Source organism: Branchiostoma belcheri, unplaced genomic scaffold, assembly GCF_001625305.1.
Source record: "Branchiostoma belcheri isolate BF01 breed outbred unplaced genomic scaffold, Haploidv18h27 scaffold257, whole genome shotgun sequence".
NCBI classification, from domain to species: domain Eukaryota; kingdom Metazoa; phylum Chordata; class Leptocardii; order Amphioxiformes; family Branchiostomatidae; genus Branchiostoma; species Branchiostoma belcheri.
The window spans coordinates 107,633-126,035 of NW_017803862.1; the positions used below are offsets into that span (position 1 = coordinate 107,633).

General features: G+C 42.2%; 1 protein-coding gene across 1 annotated transcript in view; it reads left to right on the top strand.

Moving 5' to 3' along the window:
- Positions 1-1,779: 1,779 nt before the first annotated feature.
- Positions 1,780-18,403, top strand: part of LOC109471743 — a 53,984-nt gene continuing 37,360 nt past the window's right edge. Inside the window, exons 1-11 of the mRNA XM_019771094.1 lie at positions 1,780-2,218; positions 5,759-6,061; positions 7,355-7,609; positions 8,235-8,369; positions 8,560-8,697; positions 10,106-10,246; positions 11,419-11,559; positions 12,906-13,052; positions 13,229-13,372; positions 13,480-13,626; positions 13,725-13,874. Coding sequence (XP_019626653.1) covers positions 2,131-2,218; positions 5,759-6,061; positions 7,355-7,609; positions 8,235-8,369; positions 8,560-8,697; positions 10,106-10,246; positions 11,419-11,559; positions 12,906-13,052; positions 13,229-13,372; positions 13,480-13,626; positions 13,725-13,874 — 1,789 coding nt within the window. The 5' untranslated portion in view covers positions 1,780-2,130. The remainder of the gene's footprint in view (positions 2,219-5,758; positions 6,062-7,354; positions 7,610-8,234; positions 8,370-8,559; positions 8,698-10,105; positions 10,247-11,418; positions 11,560-12,905; positions 13,053-13,228; positions 13,373-13,479; positions 13,627-13,724; positions 13,875-18,403) is intronic.

Sequence of the window (18,403 nt, forward strand, 5' to 3'; positions counted from 1 at the left end):
TATATTAGATAGTCTAATGTTCTATTTATTGGTAGCTGATATCTAATATATATAAGAGTTGAAGCAGGTCGATTGTATGCATAAGCCTTGTATAAGTATATGAATTGAGTCCAGACGTATCAAGCATGATGTTATTGTCTGCAATGTAAAATTGGATACTAGTATAGATTATTTTTGCGAATTGCTAATACTACGTTTATTCAAAGAGACGTATTTAGATGGACCGAAAATGGGTTAGGATCAAGCCATTGTATCTCGAAATTAGTCTGACTCACCATCGTAACATCTACGACAAGTACAATTTTTTTTAAATTGTAAAAACATTTTACTTTGTTTTGTAGAAATATGGCCTTTTTGAGCAAAATTTGGAAGAAATATTTAGAAAATAGTTCCAAAAATATATCGGGTGTACAATTACAAAATCCCTTTTCTGGTCTGCTAGAGAGTACAGTTCGGGTGCGGCATGTGTGTGTATATTTTGATACCATCAACACAAAAACAGGTGTAATAAAATGTAGAACTTTATTACAACACACAATTTACAGAGAGGTAAAATTTTCAGCGACCACTATCACCTTCATCAGGATAATTAATGACCAATCATTTCACAGCGTGATCTCGTGAGATGGTGGACGGTATGAACTCACTGGCACTTTTGATCAATTGCTTACGTCACGTATCAGTAAAGTCTCATGTGAATAAGGTCACGTGTTTGTAAACCTTAACTCTCGCGAGATCTCGAAGTGATTGGTCATTAATTATCCTGATGAAGGCGACAGTGGTCGCTGAAAATTTGATCTCTCTGTAAATTGTGTGTTGGAATAAAGTTCAAAGTTGTACTGTAATTATTACTAACGCAGATGAACTTTCATGATAATACAAGGACAGGTGTTTGGTACCACTGATGAGGCGCATTCTTTCCCCCTGACGTGACACATTAGCTGGCGCCTGGTCTAAGCTTAGTCACCGTCAACAGAACCCGGTCTGCTGTTCAACCATGAAGACAGTCTTGTCCCGTGGAAAGACTGTTTGCTGTCAACAGAGCCAAGCTGGTGGTTATGTATCAACACGTCAGCATGATGTGGACTATGTGTGAACTCTGTGCTGGGGGTGGGGTGGGGGGTGGTGGGAGCAAACTTTGACCACATTTTCTGAACTCGCAGTTTAGTACATATTAGACACATTAAATATTTTGTAGCTAGACCGTTCACCAGTTAGAAGCCAATTGACGAAGCCAACACACGGCTAAAAATTTTAATTAACGAAGGTACCGACCTGTCCAAGGTGTTGAAAGATAGTCTCACACCTCAACATACTAAATGTTAATCGTCGTACGTATACATACTCTCCTCCGTACACTGGTTTTCTATGTAAGTGTACGGAGGTCTGGTATTCAATTTGTCTGTGTGTTTTTTTGTGCCTCCTTAGTTATTTTCTGATGCTAGCCACGTCAGACTTAAAGGTCCCACAAATACTGCTTTATAGGAATCATTGGAAATAATGCATTGACAGAATCAGTGAGAAATTTACAAAAACTCTAAATATTTCACGGAGGTATGAGATCGACGATTTCTTATTATCTGGTTTCCTTTGCGAAAAAAAAAACAAGTCGGCCACAGGTGTTTGATGATGCGATTCACAAGGTCTGGCCTAAAAAAACTGCCAACACCACTTGTTCTGCCTAATCCCAGTGAAAGGCACGGGTATGCTTGTGTCAACAGTGAGACGAGGAACAAAATAACTTCTTAACATTCATGCAGGACGCGCGGCAAGCCCTGGCTTAGTTTGGAAATGAATTCAGCTTAAATGTAAAACACAGCTTGGACATTTCTGATTTTTCTAAGTGGCAATGGGTCACACCTGGGCTGTGTAAAACGTTACCTGGTGCAATGGAGTATATTTGGTAGGCAATGGGGTGTAAACGTGTCACTGGTGGGTTAACAATGAGAAGGACCGACTGAACATAAACATTGACTTTTCCCATGACGACACAGGGAAGTAGCTTCGAGTAAGAGTCGTTTCCTCGGCACCTGAACAGCGACAGGGAAGGTTACCGCACGGAGTCGCTCAAATGTACTATTCCTCGATATATCTGCACATAAAGACGTGAATTTGGGCACCGAAGGTAGCATGAAGACCGCCCGGGAAGTCTCGGTGTGCGATAAGCGTTGGATGACGACTGTCTTCCTTCTGGTCTACCTTACACCAATTATAACAGGTGAGTGTGGTTTTTAGTTTCCTCGCTAATCGTTCAGTGTATAGGCGCCCAAAAGTATCGCATAAAATCCTTCCCTAATATACATTGCTATCCCAGCCCACTTAGCTAGTTAACATAATATTACCCAGCTATATGTATCCTATAATTACTAAGTAAGATATATACAGGTTCATGCAGTTCAGTTTATAGTAGTGTAAATGGGAAATGTTTTAGCATTTTTTAATTCAATGCATATCTCTGACAGTGCTATTGCCTGTGACGCAGATACCTGGTTTCTAATGCTGGTTTCTAGCAGCTGATATAGGTGCTCTCTCCGCCTCTTTCTCTCTCACTCTCTCTGCCTATGTTTTCAAACGACCTAGAGGCGTGCGTGAGACGAAGCGCAACTTCTTGTTCGGTAGTAAGCACAACACAGTTTCCCTGCTGCTCTTTATTTGAGTCAAGTTCACTGGGTAACTAATGACATAAAACTGCAGAGATTCTAACGTAATAATTATTGAGAAGAATGTGTGCATGTTATTTTGTGAATTGCTAATAAATATGTTTATTGCATACCCCTGGTCAAAAGAAATTGATAAATTCAATGGTTTAGATATGATATCTTATTTAGTACTCAGTACTTTGCCTAGCTAGTTCCATACCCGAATACTTTAGGGTTAGGATTAGGCACGATATTACAGTACATTACAGAAGTTGCGTGACACTGTTATACATAATATAACATGTATTTTATCTTGAAAGTTCATCTGTGTTGGTAGAAGTTATTATGCAGCAAGTTTACACATAAGAAATTGGACTCGCCCAAATTTTCGACTGTACAACTCCAGTCTTTGTCAAGGAATGAGCAATCCACCGCTTCCGTGACGTCACGCAGATAACACACGTGACTCCGTGAGCAGTGGATCATAGGTTGCAGAAAGTCTGTGGCGCCCCCCGTCTCTGTTGAGGGATGGTTGTAATGCCCTGATGTAGATGGCCTTTTTTAATCCCTCGTGCAAAGAAGTCCGATTCTGAGTCCAAGATTCTTTCTTTGTTTAGTGAGACTGAATGACCTGGCGATTCTATGTGACACTGTATATGTTGTGAGACCTCCAAAGTAGTCGACCTAGGCCGTTTGTGTTCTAAGAACTAGCCTTGAGGGATCTTTCAGTCTCTCCAAAATAGGTTTCCTTACACGGGCCCTTGGAAGTCTGTCCTTGACACTGTATATGGTAAACTACCCCGCATTTGCTTTCCCGAGTTGTTCTTTTGTCCTTAGGTGCGACCAGTATATTCCTGAGGGTTCTAGTTGGTCTAAAACAGGTCTTAATCCCATGTGTCGCAAAGATCCTCCTGAGCCCTACACTCAGGCCTTTCCTGTAAGACAGAACAAGTAGGCCTCTATTTGGGCTTTTGTTCTTGCTCTGATACTGGTTACGGTCTGTGGGCTTTTGTCTACTGGCCTTGTCTAAAGCCCAAGTGGGGTACCCACATTTTCTTAGTGCCTGTGAAATGTGAGCTTTCTCCTCTACTAAATCTTGAGGGTCAGTTATAATTGTTTCCGCTCTGTGAAACAGGGTGCGGATAACCCTGCGGATAACGAGTTTATGATCCAGGGGGTGATTAGAATGGAAGTTTAGATATTGGTCAGTATATGTGGGTTTGCAGTATATCTTAACCTGCAGGGACCCGTCCTCTTTTACTGTTGTTAGCGTATCCAAAAAGGCTAGCGACATATTCTCTTCCTCTTTAAATGTGAACTTTGTGTCAGAGTCAAGGTCATTTAGAATTGGTCTGTGAACTCCTGTGCACACGCCTTTTAAAGCTTGGTAAAAGTGTCATCAACGTATATGTACCACCACACAGGGGTTTGTGAGGCAGATTTAATGGCACGTTGTTCTAAATGCTCTAAGTATAGATTGCATACAATGGGGGACACAGGTGACCCCATGGCAGCTCCATTGTTTGCAGAAAACGCCATCATACACAAAGTAAGCACAGTTTAGACACACCTTCCTCAAGTCCACCAACTGTTCTGGGGATAGTTTGGAACGTTTTGGTAGAGTGCAGTCTTCCTTCAATCTTTGTAAAATTACATCAGCTGCTTCGTCTACTGGCGCAAGTGATTGAGCCAATACTGCTCACTATTGGTCTCAGTGGAATACCAGTTTTGTGTTCTTTAGGAAGACCGTAAAACTTAGGAGGAACCTCTGTAGTTGGATAAAATTGTCTGTCACGGGAACCTGTACAACCCACCTTCTTTCTCCAAGCGTTGGAGCACAGTCACTAGTTGTTTCTTGTATTTCGATGTTGGATCCCTTTTTCCCAGTCTCAGGTAAGTATTACTATCCCCAGTAATTCTGTACACTTCTGGTTGTAGTCTACTTTATTCAGAACTACGGTAAGTCGCCCTTTATCCGCCGGTTAAGAATTACATTGTATACTTTTGTCCTGTTGTAGTGACTTGAGTGCTGTATGGTCCCCTTTAGTTAAGTTGGGTTGACACTTCTTTAGCTTGTTTACAATGCTAATGATCTTAGAACGTTAGCTTCCCTCTCGGGGATTCTTCTACAAGCTAGTTTAGTTTGTGTAATAAATTGTCAACTACGGGTACCTGTTGCTCGGAGGCCGCGAAATCTTTCCTTTCACCAATACGGGAAGGTCTAGTTCTGGGTCCTTCAAAAGTCTGTCTGAACAGTTCTTAACCCATCTGTGTGTGCATTCTGATGGTAGTGACCGGCTAGTCTGTTCCTTGTTCTTCTGGATTAGCCGCGTAAATTTGTTTATCTGCCTTTCTTTTGTTACGCTATGTTCCCGGATCTGTGACCTATTGACCCTTGACCTGACCTCCTCCTCTAAAGCAGCCGGAAGTGACTGATTTACGCAGGCATCCAAGCGCTCAGTTGTTCTTTGTTTAGGAAAACAAGTTTTTGGATGGTTTGTGAAATCCTCACATTCAATAGCCATGTTGCGTTTCATAACACTGGTCAATCTCAGGCTCACTGGCATGATAACTTCGGAGGTCTCACAACATATACACATAGAATCGCCATGGCCAGGTCATTCAGTCTCACTAAACAAAGTAAGAATCTTGGACTCAGAATCGGACTTCTTTGCCCGAGGGATTAAAAAAGGCCATCTACATCAGGGCATTACAACCATCCCTCAACAGAGACGGGGGGCGCCACAGACTTTCTGCAACCTATGGTCCACTGCTCACGGAGTCACGTGTGTTATCTGCGTGACGTCACGGAAGCGGTGGATTGTTCATTCCTTGGCAAAGACTGGATTTATACAGTCGAAAATTTGGGTTAGTCCATTTTCTTGAGTTGGACATTACAGTTTAAACTCGATTCATAATAACATGCTTTTAAAATGATATTGCCAAAAATGAGAACACGAAGTACTATTATTGCAGATATCAAATATTATCATTGCTATTTTGGATTACCTGCTTTTCCTTTCAAAATATGAGGATGCAAGACTACTTAGAAGGATAAAGTAGTGCCACTAAAAATGATTAAATAGAAAACTTTCTAATCTCTTCTTTTGTATCGGTAGGTGTAGTAGACGTCACTATCGTCAGTAAGTACCAGTTCTTTGATGAGTCCGATGACACCTGGCTGTACTGTTACTACACGGGTAGTACCATCAACCAGAACGGGTACCAGTTCGGTGTAGATGCTGATACTGGCTCAGGAACAACATTTACACCACAGAGAGGCACCAGCAAGCTGTCAGGAGAATGGTGGAGTACGAGAATCTTGGTTAGAGCTGGTGATTTCCGGGTTGGAGCATTCTCATGTCAAGTAAGCGACGGAAGTCAAACTGAGAAGGCCATCACCTTCAAAATGAAATCACAGGGTGAGTACACAACGTGTTGTTGAATACATCTGCTTGTGTCTTATCTGCTTGAAATTCTCTCATGAGTAGTCCGATTTTGGAAAGTGTATATCAATGCAAAATGATTTTCGTCTGTTCCAACGATGGTTTGATCAAACATGATTTGGGATAGAGAACAGTCTCTGTCTCTGTATTACGAAATTTTAAACATTACCGTTACCCATCATCATTGCTCGTCAAAAATGGCTTTCTTTGTTTGGAAAGACAGTGACTTGAACAGTTAGAGGAAGCGTGCATTAAAAAAAAACACATGTTCGGAAAGGCTATATTACAAAACGGTTACCGTGATAACCCGCCTGTTTCTCGGTATGAAGGGTTAATGCCCCACCCCGATGTGTTTACGGTGAGATAATTCCTGGCCAGGTGCAATAACCACCGAATTAAGTTAGCGTAGAGAACCTGACCAGGGATTATATGACCATATACACCGAGGATAAGGTGGGTCAATAACGTTTAGAGTATTATCATAATAGCCTATCCAACTGACAGTTATTGGACAAAAATTCCGTCATAAAATTCCTCCATTCCCGAAAAAACTCTCATATTCTATGTCACGTAAAACAAGATGGCATGGACAGAAAAACATATCATCTAGGCAACCATCTGCTGTGACCACGTGACGTTGGAACAGCACCACTTTTAGTGGGGGTGTCAAAAATCATGTTTAGTTTTTTTTGTTTCGATTTCATTTAAATCTCTTTAATCGTGATCGCGGTATTCATTGAAATAGATAAATATTACGGCTATCAACAATAATCCCAAAAATGGTTTCATCAGGTTGGTAAAGTATAGGATATGAGTTTTCTTTTAGGCAACCAAATTTTCTTGCCTAAATCGGCTACATATAGCGGCGAGAAGCAGAACTCTGAGGAAGGTTTCTGATAGTCACCGAAACGTCAGCACCATTAGATAGGACCATTTGGTTGCGTATGAAAAAAAACACCTGAATCTTAACTATACTGTTAAGATACAGTCCTGTCCCCTGTATAATGGTGCGGTCCAAAAAGTAGTCGGTTATTCTAATAACCGACCACTTTTGAGGTTATGGTCTGATAACCGATGACAAATGGAGCCTTCTTATTGGTTGACGCCTTCTGGCTATTTGATAACCAATTCTCAATGTACCACCTCGATCTCTGCGCTCACGTAGCTATTTAATCCGTGATATTTTGTAATGACCTGGTCTCATTACAAAATACACCAAGGGAAAGGTGAGTCATTTACTTATATGTATAATTTACAAACTTTTTTCAGCCGATGTCTGGCCAGTGGCCTTCACAGTAACCGCCAGCCTAGGAGACCCCGTGACTTTACAGATGGTACAGAAGTCCAGTAGAAACGGTACCCTGGAGTGGAGGAAGGGCGGGGTCGGAGGTACTGTTCTGGCCGGCCAGAACGGACTTAACCTGACCATAGCCAGTGTCCAGTCTTCAGATGAGGGGATCTATGAGTGCTACTATCAGGGGGACACGGAAAGAAAACAGGGCATCATGAGGCTCATTGTCAGAGGTATACGTAACGTGTATTATGACTTGCATGTTCACATCAGTTCAGGCTCATCCGAATTTGAAAAAAAATCGAATAGCAGATCATAATTGTAATTTACGTGTTGACTGTGGTCCACAAGTTCAAAAGTTGCAAAAAAATTGAAACAATATTAGCTGTTCTTGAAGCAGAAAATTTCCTCACTGGAATTGTTGATGAATTTTATTTCAATTCGCTCAGGACACGTTAATTAGGTTCGTGTGGCGTCAGCAAAGTATCAAAGTCTGTTGAAAAGCATCGTTAAAAGTCAATATCGCTCCCCTTCCTTGCTGACAAAAGGTTGGTTACACGTGCACAAAAGCAAAGTCCATTTGTTTTCAATTTTAGAACAGGTTAACTTCTCCACATGTAATTCAATTGTGTTTTTTTAATGCTGAGATGCAGAAATCTTATTTGAACTTATATTATGCAGATAGTTTAAATCTACAGTTAATGTATTAATTTCCAGAGAATTTCAAATATTGTGCTAACTTTGTGTCTACTTAGAAGACAGTTCACATCGGTATCGTTGATATTCTGTGGGTATGTACGTTATTTCTTTGCTGACAATTAGCGCTTATGACAATAGTAATACTTGGCTCTTACCCAGGTTGTGCCGAGAACAAGTGGGGTCCACCCTCCTGTACCGATGACTGTCCAGTGTGCTACAACGGCGGTGTGTGTGACGACAACACGGGGGAATGTGTCTGTCCTCCGGGGTTTCATGGACACAACTGTGAAAGCGGTACGACTTGTTTTAATTTCTTTAGTTAATGACGTAAACTGTCTTTCTTTAGTCGATATGCTAAATATGTGCCAAATACGATTCAACGTTGCTATTACTGACTCCAAAAACATTCTTGAAGTACAGATCCCAGCACATAAACTCATGAGTTGTCTGATGCCAATACTTTTTTGTCCGTTTATCCTCAAAGCATGTACGAATAACAAGATCGGTACAAGCTGCACGAGAGAGTGTGACGGTGGAGACTGTACTGGCCAGCTGCTGTGTGTGACGGACCCGTACGGCTGTTCCTGCGCTCCTGGACTCATGGGGATAGAGTGTAATACTGGTGAGATGATATAATGGCACATATCACACAATGACCAAATCGGCCCATACATGTACTTTGTATGTGTGATTAAGTATGAGGAACAAGTATGAAGCCCCATATAGTTAAAATATTTTACGTTAGCAGTTCTGCGACCATCTAGGAGACCCTCAAACATCAAACCATTTATTGCTCAAAACTGCTGAAATTGCAATGGATACCTGACAAGGATATGAATATGCATGGATTTTATTTTGCCATAGAGCATGTAAGATGTGCTTTTCCAGAACAAATGGAAGATTCAATATTGATTTTGATTGATTTGATTTATTGTTTGCACATTAACAAGACGGACAATAATAATATAAAAACAATGATGAAACAGGTGCAGGAGGAGGGGAGAAGCATGGAATGCTTATACAAGGCCCTCCTCCTCTAAACTATACAAAATTAAATATAATTAATAAATGGAAATAATACAATAGAAAATGGAAATAATACAATAAGGATAATGAAATAATGTATGGTATAAGTTAATGACAATGAAAATAAGGTAATGATAATAATTGGTATGAGTTAAAATAGGAGAAAACACTAAATAAAACTACTACAGGGGGCTAGGTTCGTTAATCAGATGGTTTTTCAAAGCTTGTTTAAGTGAGAGAAGAGACAAGGTAGGATTCTTTAGGGCTGGAGTTAGTTCATTCCATAAGGTGACACCTTTGTATCTAACCGACATTTGGGCAAGAGAAGTTATTACTAGGGGGATATGAAAATCGGAACGTGTGCGAGTTTGATAGTTGTGAATCTGAGAACGAAAATTAAAAAAAGTCATCAAATGTGTCCGGGAATTTAATATTGGCATTCAAAGGGTATAGCAGGGGCTTACCAGAACCTAGAATTTTATAACTTTCATCTTTCCTGATAGGAAAATCTATCAGCCACCAAAGGAATTAAGACTATAGCATGTCCATGAGAAAATGTACAAATATCAGAAGTTATGTAGCAGTACAAAGGTCGGCCATCAGGTGGCCCAAAATTTGACCTTCACTCTAGTCTCCCCAATAGCTACCAACCTACTAAAAGATCATAACAATCGAGAAAAGCTTTAAGTTTTGCTGACCACAAGTATGTTGAAATATAGACATTCACAGATAGACCAAAAACAATATCCATAATCCGGGGACACGGCCGTGCCCCCTCCCACCAAAGAAAAGCACGGCTTAACTCCAAAAAGTACACACAAAATTTGAAACACAACCCGTAGGTATCCACCCTTTTATTCATCTGCAATTTAAGCATCACTTATTGTTTCAAGGTAGCAAAAAAAGAATGTAAAGAAATAGAGCGACATTAGATATTTTTATATATTTATATTATTATATATTTTTGTGACGTTAACGGTAGGTCAAGCCCTTTTCCGTTTCAGCCTGCTTGCCTGGTGAGTTTGGGCCCAACTGTACCAGCACCTGTCACTGTGCGAGCGGAGATTCCGTGTGTGACATCCGGACTGGAGTCTGCTCTAGTGGAGGGTGTGAGGCTGGGTGGAAGGGTAACACCTGTCAGAAAGGTGATGAATGTTTTAAAAATGTTTTGACGGTATATTAAGACGTGTATGGTTATAGCGAAATTATTGATCTTACATCATAACTTAAGATTATTGAAATATTTTTGTACACGTTTTGTGTTGTTTGAAATTGCCAAAAATCTGTATTTTTTCTTTGAAAAAATATGAAAAGGGCAATCAAACATGATGACGTCATTCATTTGTTTCCAAAGATTATATTCGGGAACCTTTTTTTGTACCTACCACTATTCAGGGCAACCCCGGTTTTCTCTCGTTTCTTTAATAAAATAGTACAAACTCAAATCACTGAAAATTAGCCGATCCAGGAACTCTAATAGGATCACACGCAAATCTATTAAAAACGCCGCTACTTGCATGCTGAGTTTACTGGCGTAGCGTTCGTGTAAGCTCATTCTGCACATAGCTAATGTATGAGCACTCTAGAAAACTCTCTAGAAACAACACTATTATAATAGTAATGGTTACTAATAAGTTGCAATTTTAGCTAAATACAATTACACACGCCTATAAACAGCAAATTCACTGGGAATTCAGAAGCCGCAATTGCATTTCAGCCGGGTATTCGAGAGGATAGTACACCTTGTCTCAGCGAAGATTTAAAGTGACATTTAAAACATCTCGACTCGGGATTATTCTGCCAGTTTAAAACAAAAATTCAGAGATCTCATACCTACATAAATGTTTAGACTCTTAGCATTTTATGTATCAATATGTTGAATTTTTTTTTCATTCATAATGAAAATGTGATGGTTACATGACATTGTAGCCTAATCTATTTTATACTTGTTCTCTTAACCCCAATTTAATTAAATTGTATGTGTAGAATTCCTATTATTTGTAAAGGTTGCATTTAAACATTTCATCATTAATAATGCAATTTACCTCCACATTAATATAATATATGCATATAATGTTTTATATATATAAATATATAAATATAGAAAAACACAGACACGCACGCACACAGACCGATACACAGACTGACCAGAAGCAATATCGAAAAATTCGGGAATAAATGACAGCCTGGCTATTTATATAGGTCCCTTCTAGTCATCTGTGATCTTAAGCACCACAAAAAAAAAAGAGATGAATATAAAGAAATAGAGCGCCATTGCATATTTTTGGGTGAAATTGAACGTCAAGTCCTGTTTCAGCCTGCTTGCCCGGTGAGTTCGGGCCCAACTGTACCGGCACCTGTCACTGTGGGAGTGGAGATTCCGTGTGTGACATCCGGACTGGAGTCTGCTCTAGTGGAGGGTGTGAGGCCGGATGGAAGGGGGACAACTGTCAGACAGGTGATCACCATAATTTTACCTGTTGAAATCTGGTAGTGATTAGGGGAATAAAAAATGGGTGAAAATGACCCTAAGATGAATAAATTGTAAAATGCAATTTTCTTATTGGTTGATTGCAGTCTGTCCGCTCGGACCATGTTGCATTGATACCTGTAACTATGCGAGTGGAGATTCCGTAACTTCTTTGAATAGCAGAAACTGTTGTACTATTGACAGGATTTTCCTGTCAACAACAGAAAATACACTTACGTCTATTGACAGGATGATCGTGTCAATAGTGCAACGTTGTCTTTTATTAAGAGGATGATCCTGTCAATAGCCTTGCGTGTTACAGGTTTAACGCTAATCTTACGATTTGCGGCACTGTGGTGACTCTTCGGTCATAGTTACAGCAGAAGCAGCATTTTTTCTGGGAACAGGCCAAAATTAATCCCGCGAGGACATCATCCATAAGAATTACTTTGTGAGTAATTACTTAGAGGACTTAGATAACTTTGTGTGAATGAGTATAATACCATTTACATGGTAGGTTTCAACTATTAGCTTTAGTCAAGCTAACCACATTTGCTATTGTCTGACATGTCCGCTTATGTATACCATATTTCTAACTAGAAAGGCCAATATTTGCTTTGGAGCAAATACAGCGATGGGTTCACCACATTTTACCACATGGCAGGGAAAGAATGAGAAACACAAGGGAAAACAATGATTTACATTGATATAACTATAATATGAAGTAAAATACAACTAAAACAACAGTTGGATAGCTATTCCCTACTTTATTGGTTAGGATTTTTAATTGCATAATGCAAACTGTTGATTTTCAAAATAAAAAAAAACGTCCATGCCCGGCATTCCAATGCTGGAGCAGGAAAGCTTGAAATACCTACCAAAACACTTGAATACAGACATACTGTCAGTATGGAAATGCTTCTGTGCAGGTGTTAATCAAGTTAAATCCCAACAGCCAATCAGCAAGAAGTATAGAGGAAAGCTGCATGCCTATTGGTTGATGCCCTGCATTCTATTGTGATGACTCATGCCCAAACGTGGTAAACAAGGCAAACTAACACAGTAATACATTTGCTATAACACAGCCAAAAAACTCAAATAAAACCATTCTAAAAGCCTGTATCACAATAATTTAAGAAACGCCTAGGGGTATTTGCCCACTGTACCTCCATACCAAATTTCAGGACCTTAGGCCCTAAAATGAAGAAGCTGAATCCATTTAAAAAATGGCAGGAGAAGGAGGAGAAGAAGGAGAAGAAACATCAGAAAAAGCAATATGGTTTCACCACACCACTTCGTGGTGTGGTGAACCATAATGATTCTTTCTCCTACAGAGTGTTCCGGTACGTACGGTCCTGACTGCAGTATAACCTGTGGACATTGTCACAGGAGTCAGACCTGTGACAGGTTCACCGGGAGATGTCCGACTGGAGGGGATCATGTGTGTGTGGCCGGGTACAATGGTGACAAATGTGATCAAGGTAAGTCAGTAAATATTCAATTATAGAAATATAGATTTCCTTTTGAATATAAAGATTTCTTACATTGTCATGAATTGTCATCAACTATCCTGATAAAGGTGACAGTGGCCATTTGATCTCAAGTTCATCATTTTACTATAAACATTTCTTATTCACTTTGTGATTTATCTCGTTAGAGTGTTACGATTCGTACGGCCCTGACTGTGTCACCCCCTGCGGACATTGTTACCTGCGCGCCTGTGACAGGTTTGACGGGACATGTCCGACTGGATGGTTTTACGTGTGCGAAGCCGGGTACAGCGGCACCAAGTGTGATCAAGGTAGGTTTCGTGGCTTTTGTCGTTATCTACTGTAATTTTATCTGATTTAATCTTAATTTATAGAAATATTTCTTATGTATTTCTTATTCTGGAAAACTCTCGTACAGAGTGTTCCGGTACATACGGCCATGACTGTAGCACCATATGTGGACATTGTTACCGCAGTCAGACATGTAACAGGTTTGACGGGACATGTCCGACCGGATGGTCTCACGTGTGCGCTGCCGGTTACAATGGTGACAACTGTGATCAAGGTGGGTTTCTAGTCAGTAAATATCTCATATGAATTTCCTTTTGAACTTTGAACTTGAGTTCTTATTCACGTCGTGATTTATCTTAATTTCTTTGATAGAGTGTGACGATGGGTGGTACGGCCCTGACTGTGGCACAACCTGTGGGCATTGTTACGCAATTGAGATCTGTGACAGGTTTGACGGGACATGTCCGACTGGATGGCTTTACGTGTGCGAAGCCGGGTACTTCGGCACCAGGTGCGATCAAGGTAGGTTTCACGGTTTTTTTCGGTATCTACTGTAATTACACTGCGCTCTCGTTGGTCATCCTTGACAACCTAATTAACCAACCCCATATAAGGCATGCGCGCCTTATCACTTCATCCATTTCTTCGGAGCCGTCCGCACCGCGAGGAGCAGCAGGCTAGGGTCGCAGTGAAGCCCAGCACAGTTTTCCCGGTCCCCACGTGCAGAACTTCTTCGTTCAGCTCGCAAGTTTGCTCCAAGAAAAGGTTTGGGGTGTGGCGAGGGTAACGTTTCTCTTTTACAAACGTTTGAGGATTTTGAGTAGTTCTGGGTGCTCCCCAGGTCTGTTTTAGTAACAGTACGTTCGGGGAGTTCTGGCGCACGTGCAGCCGCCGTCTCTTTGTTCTGACACGTTTTGTTTCTCGTTTGGGTTTTAGAAGGGTGGGCTTCAGCATTTAGTTTTCTGAGTGTTACTCAGGGAGGGCGACTCGAGTCAAGTTTTCCCAAAGCGCTCCACGACTTAGCCGATCTGCTTCGCGTGGCGGAGGCTTGCTCGGGTTGGGGAAATTTGGTCTGATGAGCTTGTTCTGACATGCACGTTGTTGTTGTCGTTTTATAGTATGGATTCCAGCAACCAGTTTCTCCAAGCACCAGTGAAGCCGGAAGGAACCCACGCAGAATAGGACAACAACAAGACCAACCCGGGCAAGGCAGAGTACAGCAAGTTCTCCCAGCCGAGGGACAAGTCCAGCCCCCAGCAAAAGGCACCCCGATCCGGAGCAGCCGCCAGCAGGAAGAGCAACAGGACCCACCAACAAGGCCAGCCAACGCCGCAGAGCAGCGGCGAAGTTCAGCTCGAATGTCGGAGCCGGGACAGCCTCAAGCGGCAGGCGGCCGGCTCAGGCCCCGGCAGGTCTTGCAGCATCGTCTCATCGCTGACATGGTTTACTGTGGTTAGCCATTTGTTTCGATCGTTGATGCTGTATTGTTGATTTGAAAGTTCTCAGATTTTCGATGCGGTTTGTGATAACCAGCTTTCGCGTAGTTTGGTGCAAAGTTTGGGCATTTAGGCCGTGTTTAAGTGAAGTCACCCAAGGCGCTTTACATGTAGTTTACCCCGAAGCCGGTTTGAAGTGGCTCCATCTGAACGCTCCGAAATCACATTGAAAGCGCATCGATCCCAAGCCACTTCTAGAGGTGGTTTCGAATGGGTTTTCCAGCATCGCGATTTGCGTCTGAACGCAATATGATTTCAATGTAACTTCGCCTGGTCATGGATTACGGGTTGATATTTATATTTTTATATGCAATACCAAATTTTACGTGGCAGCGACTTAAAGAGCAGTAATGGTCAAATAAAGTGTCCGTTCTAGGGCGATCTTCACCGCCTCTGGCGGGACCACGTCGGCATTCGGCCGAGATACTCTGGGAGGGGGGCATCAGCAAGCAGGTCGTTGACCTCTGACATTAATAACACGCCGCCTTGCGTGTTATCATCAAACAGCAATAAATGTAGCTTAAGCGAATTGTGATCGGACACGGTTTTACAGGAGTGTGTGGCACGTGGACCAGATGTGAGGAATGTGACTTACCCGAATCGCGGTTTGGGTGACTTCACTCAAACACGGCCTTAGAACCGGGACCGCCGTTGATGTGCTTGTTCTGCTTTCTAATACTAATTTGGTTGTCTGTGATGTGGAACGCACGTGCAGGAGCATTGCACGTGGCGCCAATCTCTTTTGTATGCAAATTTTGGCTATGCGCAATGGGCGTGAAGGCTAAAATTGGTGCCGATATTCACTATAGATTGTACTGCCACACGGCGGTAAGGTGGTCACTAAGTGAAGGTTTAGCACAAAGAGTTTGTGGCTATTCAGTAGATTGTGCTGCAACATGGCAGTACAACGAATTAAGGTGGTCACTGAGTGAAGGTTTAGCACAAAGAGTTTTGCGGATATTCGCGAGAATAACACGGCAGTTCAAAGAGGTGACAAGGTGGCACGAAGACTTGCGTGCGGATATTCACTACATTGTCCTGTAACATGACGGTGCAACGAGTTGACAAAATGGTCTCCGGATGAAGACGTAGCACACACAAAGGGTGTGTTGATATTCACTAGACTGTGCTGTTACACGGCGGTGCAACGAAGTGACAAGATGGTCACCTAGTGAAAATTAGAGCAAAGAGTTTGCACTAGAGGTTGTACTGTAACATGATGATGCGACGAGGTGATGAGATGGTCACCAGGTAAAGAAGTAGCACACACAAAGGGTTTGTTGATATTCACTAGATTGTAATGCAGTATGCCGGTGCAACGAGGTGGCAAGATGATCACCGGGTGAACACGTACAATGTGGTTTCACACACACAGGGTGTGCGGATATTTACCTGATTGTACTATAACATGGCGGTGCATCGAGGTGACAAGGTGGTCTCCAGGTTGAGACTTAGCATACAGGGTGTGCGGATATTCACGAGATTTTTCAGTAACCGTTGGTACAACGAGGTGACAAGCTGGTCACCAGATAAATGCAAGAGATCGATGGAAATCAATGTCAAGTATGTATCAGTTATCCATAGCTTTAGCGAGGACGCTGGATTGACGCTGGAGCCATGGACGCAATCCGCAGAAGTGATAGGCGAGAGTCCTTTGAAGGTCAGAGTTTTAAAGTGATGTTGGTCGCGTAATTTTTAACCTGATGCTTCATCACAAGAATAAACACGTCGTGAGTGTGTTTGGGTAGTAGAGATCTCATAAAAGATTGCGTCATGTGGTTTAGGGCACTCTAGCGGGTTTGCACCGCTTATCTTCCTTGTCTCTGTAGGCATGTTTTGTGAATAAATTGGTGGACAGCCCAGCGATAGGACACGTGAGGAGCGTAACTGGATTTACGTCGACCATGCCATGACAGTCGGTGTTCTCAGCTCTAGTAATGGGCTTGTAAAGCACTAGTGAAAACACGGAATGATATTAGGTCGAGAAGTAGGCTACATGATGAGCGAGGCAATGTTTACGCAGTGCATGTTAATGTCGGCGAGGCCTCACTTGAGCGTCCGGTACCACGTTTTAAGGCCACAGAACACAGTATTTGTGGACGGCCCCGGGGTCTATGACGCGGCTATAGAAAGTAGTGCAGACAAACTCTTGAATCCTGGATAGAGCGTTTTATGTAGGAAGTAGCCGTTCGTAAACTGCACTGTGTGGTATAGAAAGGTATCGGCTTGTACACCGTATGAGTTGGATTGTGAAGACTTCCCCGGCCGCTCGTGTATAGATTACGCAAATGCGTGCCGGGGTGAGCCGGCTACAGTTACGTTGAAATTGGTAGAAGGCCAAATCAATGTGGTCGTTATAATGTTAAAAACCATAACCCCTGTTGGTTTTCATTTATTTTGTAGAATATACCGAATATTTCAACATAGTAGTTGGCCGTGTTTCTCTACTGCACCCCACTATAATTTTTACCGCATCGAAGTGAGTCACCTTGGAGTGCTTAACTATAGGAATCCCCTTAGGGTGAAAACAGTGTTCTGCCACCTTAACGCGGACACTCGGCGGTGGGTAGCCGACCGACAAAGCACACACGGGAGAGGTGTCAGAGTTACGTCGCACGTGTGGCGTTTACCGAGGACCTCAGCGGAGTGTTATGTAGCACATGGAAGGGCGAATGATGACGAGTCAGTTTGGGCCATAATGTATTTGGCAGGGATGACGAATGTAGAGAGTGATATCATATGTTACGCCACGTAAGACAAGCTGAACTGAGTTATAGTGTGAACACACGGAGGTGGGCAGTCGAGGTGGGAAATAGCGTGCATGAAGAACGTCAAATCGTTTTATGCCAGGCGTGTTATGTTAGTCTCGGTAACGAGTCTTAGAGCTCATTCACCACAGGCCATCATCGTGGAAATGGCCGACTAAAGTGAACTGCCTTTTACTCGATTATACGAAGAGTTCGCCTCATCGCGTACTACAGTGTTATAGGAACAAGATAAGATCTGATGGCATCGACCCGTCTCTTAGAAGGGTTGGTCAGTTCAATCGAGACCGGCTACCATCCAACGAATCCATTGACTTAGCTTTGTATGTGGTATTGCACATGATATTTACTCACAAGAACGGTATAAAATTAAAGCCTTTGAGAGTCTGGAGGCATAGAACTACGTTGTATCAGGGTGTGTAGAGAGTGTCGGGCACAATGTCAATGGCGCGGTGAAAGACATGTTGTAGTCGGGAAAGTCAAAATATCGCCAAGTTCGAGCAGCCCTGTATTCAATGTCTGATAATAACAAGCAAAGGTGGCACCATCCTCAGTGCGCAGTGCCGCGACTGTGTGGTTGGACAAGGTGGGCAATGTCCACACGGTGTAAGAACAACCCAAAGGACAATGTTCTCTGTAAGAAGATTGTTGGAAAGCAGATTCTGGCCGAAACTACGCAACTATTGCCATGAGTTTGCATAGCGTGCCACAGCGATAGGCACCGTGATGCACTGCAAAATATATGCATATGGTGGACATGCTAGGGAGAGAGTCACGCTACAATCTGTGG